Source organism: Lathyrus oleraceus, chromosome 4, assembly GCF_024323335.1.
Source record: "Lathyrus oleraceus cultivar Zhongwan6 chromosome 4, CAAS_Psat_ZW6_1.0, whole genome shotgun sequence".
NCBI classification, from domain to species: Eukaryota; Viridiplantae; Streptophyta; class Magnoliopsida; order Fabales; family Fabaceae; genus Lathyrus; species Lathyrus oleraceus.
Window position 1 is genome coordinate 268,950,609 of NC_066582.1, and position 5,403 is coordinate 268,956,011.

Here is a 5,403-nt window from a genome sequence, read left to right on the forward strand (position 1 = left end):
TGATACTGACGGACATTAATGTTTCATCCATAATTCCATGTTAGAGGTAATGTTTCAATACTTATTTTCATATGATATATAAACGGCCACAATCTGAAGGTTTCGGCCACAATCTGAAGGTTTTTAAAAAATCTAAACTGCCACAACTAGTTCCATTTTAAAATTAATGTTTCCGGATAAATAAAATCTATTACAAAATACAAAATACAGTTACTATTAATAGAAGTTGAGGGGTAATTAAGGAATATTAAGGTCATATCAAAATTCTCTATCCCCTTTATATATATAGTTATAGATTAGCCCGAAAAAGATATTATTTTATTTTATTTCCATATAAAATATAAATTATATAAATATCTATATTATAGTTTATAGTGAATTAGACCAAAATAGAAATTATTTTATTTTATTTTCATAGAATATATAAATTATTTTAATATGATTTACTGCCTTAGAACATGAAATGTTAATTCGAGTGCAATACTTAATGTATAAAAAAAATGGTCCAGGAATGGATATAAACTTTCACTACATAATTAAACTCAACAAACACTTTTCCTTTATGTAAATGACTTATAAATATTAGTACAAGAAGGAAGACACACTGATTGCAGATTGATACATTAATAGTCTAAGAATGAGTTCATGGTAGTTGCAAGGGAAAATTTTGCAATAAAAGTTATTTTCCACTTGCTTAGTATCACAAGTGCGAAACTATTCTTTTGTTTTGAAGTACTACCTTAATACTATTTTTATTTACAAATAAAGAATCTTGGTTATGAGATAAAAAGATGAAGCAAATTATTTTTCTTGACTGATGAGAAAATATCCTTACATAAAATACAACAAATAATGAATGATGAGAAAATATCCTTATATAAAAAAACTTCACGACTGTTTCAAATCTTTACTCACTCTGCTATTAAAATAATGCAATGATGTTACCATAATTACAAGAGTTGATAAGAAGGCTGTAAGAAATGTAACGATAGAGACAAGATCAGAGTGTGCCTTTTTTCCAGATGGTATTCTCCAAACTAGACCAGCATCATACAGATTGGCAACATCATTTTTCAATTTGAACAAACAACTGCTATTTTCCACCTTTTCCTTTGTGCTGCAGCGCAGTATCGTATCCGGTGCACCAAATTCTACTATTGAGTAGCCACTTTCATTCAGAGGCTGAAAAACAAAAGGAAAAAAAAGGAAGGTTTAGCTAAAAGTGGCATGAGGTATAAATTGAGTTGTAACAGCCTTACTTGATATCGTGCGTGCAAAGGAAGCTCTATGCTGATATCAGCTGGCTGTAGCAATGTATTTGGATCAATATCTAAGTGGATTTCAACGGCAGATCGATTGGACAAGAACGAAGGCAGCTCCAGATTTGTATCACCAAAGACAGCTATATCATTGAACACTGCAATAAAATGTGTTATTGATTGAAAGAAAGAAAGAAATATGGAAATGTTCCTTAAAGTAAAATGTGAAACTTCTTTCCCAAGTTTTCTTTATTCAAATCTGAAAAGCAAGTGATGAGTGTTTACCACCGCGTTGAGCAAGATGTTGTAATTCAAATGGATCAGCAAAAACTCCAGAAGGCAGCCTTTCAATAATTATTAATTCACATGAGTAGCTTAAAAGATCAGACAAAGAGTTCAACTGTTGGGTTTGTAATTTGATTAATGTAGACACACGGCGGTGAGAACCTTCACCCACAAGATCACGTTTTAGAACTGACAATCTTAATATGGAACTATGGTTTTCTGGAAGCACTTCACACAGACCAGAAGTGATTTCATGAGACATGAAGTTTTCAAAGTCTGAATCAAGTAAGCTCGTATATCTGTCATAATAAGACTGCATCAGAAATTGCTTCATGGGAGAAAAAGATTTAGCATTTCTACTATTAGACCTAGGATTTGGGGAGCCAACCACCTGAAACGAAAATGGAATATAATGTTCAACAGGATCCAAAGAAAAAAGGACACTTTATACCAATGTTTTAAAAACCGGACCGGAGGGAGGGCAAACGGGTTTAAGGTTTAATTGGTTTAACTGGTTAAACCTAGGGTCGAAACGTTCATGAAATAAATAAGTAAGAAAACAATTAATATGGAGTTAAACTTCATAGATAAGTCATACACAATCATAGGTTTACAACTTAATAAAGTAAATATTTCAAAAATTCATTACAAGCTTAATACGACAAGATCAATGGTACACATGATAACACAATAGAATGGATGACAATGCTATATTTGAAATGGACGGTGTGATGATGATGGAACGTGGTTGAAAGGGGAAAAAATTATGACGGCGTAATGGACTTAGAGTTTGTGGATTAAGGATTTTGAATTTTTGAGAGCAGAGCGAAAAGGGAGAGGCTAAGCAGAAACTATTTGGTTTTGTTTTTGGATATAGATGTCCAACATATCGGATGAGTGCCCAAAATATGGGCCTGGAGCCAAAACCATACATAGAGTTAGTTATCTGGTTTTATATAACCGATTTTGGAAATAGGTACGGATAACATGCTTATCTGGTTAAAATGAGCACCCCTAGGTACAGCAAAGGCTGCCCTAAAGTTTCTCTCTAAAGATTGTATTTCTAACCTTGTCTTGTATAATCACTCATTTAATGTACCATTCTTAAAACAAGTAAACAACATTAAGTTTACTTTTTGGTTGGCTTTAAGAGTATGCAAAACAGCATTTGCTTGTTTTAATGTTTAGGCATGGTCACTACTACCATGCTTACTTCGTATACCCTTCCCTTGATGCTATTTCCCCTATCACAGCCATCAATCACATGGGGAGTATTTTTTTCTCCATATTTCCAAACACTAATTCTTTGCGACTTATTATGGGACAGTTGACGAGAAGCATGTATTGTACATTGGTCGTTGTGATGCTGGTCCTATGCTAATTTTGAAAGAAGTCATTTCAACAAGAATAACACAGACTCTTGCAGAGAGGAGTTCTAGTTTTGTCATTCTAAGGGTTTCACAAATTCATTATTCCTTTTGTTGAAACACATGCCCGTGTTTCTTCATGTTTTGCCAAGGAAAAAAGAGTGCAGCCAATTAATAAGATACTGTAAAAACATTAACAGAAAAATAAATGTCGATTGACCATCTTCTGTTACAGATCCCTACTGTTACCAATGTGAAATTGAGAGAGAAGGTACAACAGAAGTAAATCTTTCCAATAAGGATTGTAACAATTGGGGAACTTTCTCATCAAGCTTCAGAAAATGGAATCCCTGTGCTGTTATTTTAGCAGTTTCAGGACATTTACCCAAACTCAGAAAAGGAACAGCACAGAGCCGTCATTAAACAAATATTTTACTAACCTGACCTGATACTGAATCACCAACCGAACAGTTTCCAGGTGACCATATAAATGAACTTCCGGCTAACAAATATATGCAGAGTTGAACAAATTGCCTAGTTGTCATTTAGAATCTGAAAAAGAAAACAGATTAGCAGCGAGGAAAGATCACACGTACATAAAAAAGCTCAATGATTAAAGAATCACTCAAACTCAAGCCCTATTTTTCTAACTTCTTAGATGGTAACGTGCAAGAGAAAAAATATATTAATATTCACTTACTCATCCTGTGTGAGTGTTTGAGAAGGGTAACATTATTCAAAAAGGAGCATACAGATAAAACAAATATTATAACAATATAGTTTTTTGTCCGGGTGGATGTTGGCGTGTAGCAAGGTGCCATTTCCTAATTGAACAACCTGATGCTATAATGCTGCAGTCGAGGAAAATTTAAAACATGGCCGATTCCTCATCATCTCAGGCAATTGGTCCTAGTCCCAGTCAAACTCCCTCTCCAATCATTCCTTAACCAACTCCCATTCCAACCATTTCTGAACCAAGGCATTCCCCATTTATATCTCTTCCAAACACCCCTGAGACAAGCTACTCTACATCTGTATCATTGTTTGCATTGTCCTCGCCTTCTCAACCTCTCTTACCCAACTAACTCTCTTCAACCAACAAACATCCCCCCATTATGCAAAAACTGGTATCATTCTCCCCAGGCTACATCCGTCATTTTTTCTTACCTATCCAAAACCCCAGTGTCAAACAAGCCCTCAAAGACTCCATATGGTTGGCCATGAGAGAAGAAATCTCTGCTGCGAGAGAATCAACAAGTACTTTAATTCGTAATAGATAAGCTTCAACACTACAGTCAAATAACATAGTGGCACACATTTCAGCACGCAGTTGGCGTGCACGAGTATGAGTGAGTTTTTTGAAAAATGATCATGAATTAGTGTCCATAGGTGCGAAGCATGAGCGCAACCTAAGATAGGTGTCATGACAGAACTCAGGATAGTAGACTGAAGCCATGAAAGAAGCAACTGATCTTGTTGAGACCGGACACAAAAAAAAGAATTCTCAATTGTAGTACCGATGGTTGGATCGGTGATATACCTAGAAGAAAACCTTGAAGGCTGTGAGCATTCACAACCAGTTCAATTTGTTGGTGCCAAACGAGAAAATTCTCCTCATCAAACCTTTTCAGAAAGCTTTAACTGAAACCTAACGAGGTCAATCTATAAACATTAAAAACCCTAATCTAAGAAGTAGAACTGCAAAATCAGATTTGATAGATAGAAATCAATCTATAAGCATTAAAAAACTGATAGATTTTCAATCAAACCGCTCTGCATGCAATCGCAGAATCGGAAATCGCAATCTCGCGTATTACAGGAAATGGGAAGGAAATATGGACGGAATCTCTTACTGTTTCTGGCGGATGACGACTCCGGCAGCTTTTCCGGCGAGTCCTCCAGGATAAGGGTAGAGTTTGGATAAGGGTAGAGTGGTAATTCCGTTGTCTTGATGATGAACACCTCAAAAGAGAGTAGAATAGGCTTTGGATTAGAATTTAGAATACCAAATTAAATATAATAAGGGTAATGCTAACTTGTGCCCAAGGTACATGTTAAAAGATAAATATAGAAATAAATTCTTGGAAATTATGTATTAAATTTATTAAATTTATTAATTATGTATTAAATTTATTAAAAATTTATAATTAATAATTTTATTTATTTTTTCAAAATAAATTTTTTATTTTTGAGTTTCTTAACATGTGCCTTTTTAGCATTACCCATATAATATTTCTTCATTTGCTAGTTACCCTTTTAATTTTTTTCATTCAAACAAATGTTTTTAGATTTAGATTTTAGAATTGAAAGTGTTTTTTTAAGCATTTAAATTGAAGAATTTAATCACCTTATAAAACTCACGAAACTTCTCATTATTTATCTCATATTTCAATTTTTTTCATTTCATATTGGATAATCTAAAATTTAGCAAATTGTTGTTAGACACTTTGATTTACATTGTTGTTTTGTCAATTTTTAGTGTTGTGAATAAT

The 5,403-nt window shown here is 33.8% G+C and overlaps 1 protein-coding gene across 8 annotated transcripts; it reads right to left on the reverse strand.

Moving 5' to 3' along the window:
- Positions 1–792: 792 nt before the first annotated feature.
- LOC127075029 (uncharacterized) lies at positions 793–4,933 on the reverse strand. Of its 8 annotated transcripts, none has more exons than XM_051016472.1 (7): positions 4,765–4,920; positions 4,452–4,559; positions 3,612–4,147; positions 3,352–3,463; positions 1,545–1,935; positions 1,260–1,417; positions 793–1,182 (listed from the first exon to the last, which is right to left on the reverse strand). In XM_051016472.1, exons 4-7 carry the CDS (start codon positions 3,454–3,456, stop codon positions 889–891), a joined length of 948 nt encoding a protein of 315 aa, XP_050872429.1. In that variant the 5' UTR covers positions 3,457–3,463; positions 3,612–4,147; positions 4,452–4,559; positions 4,765–4,920; the 3' UTR covers positions 793–888. The 8 variants fall into 8 exon arrangements, with proteins under 8 accessions (XP_050872429.1, XP_050872428.1, XP_050872426.1 ...); XM_051016471.1 differs by having other exon boundaries at positions 3,612–4,150; XM_051016469.1 differs by lacking the exon at positions 4,452–4,559 and having other exon boundaries at positions 3,612–4,150; positions 4,765–4,927.
- Between the last annotated feature and the right edge of the window lie 470 nt (positions 4,934–5,403).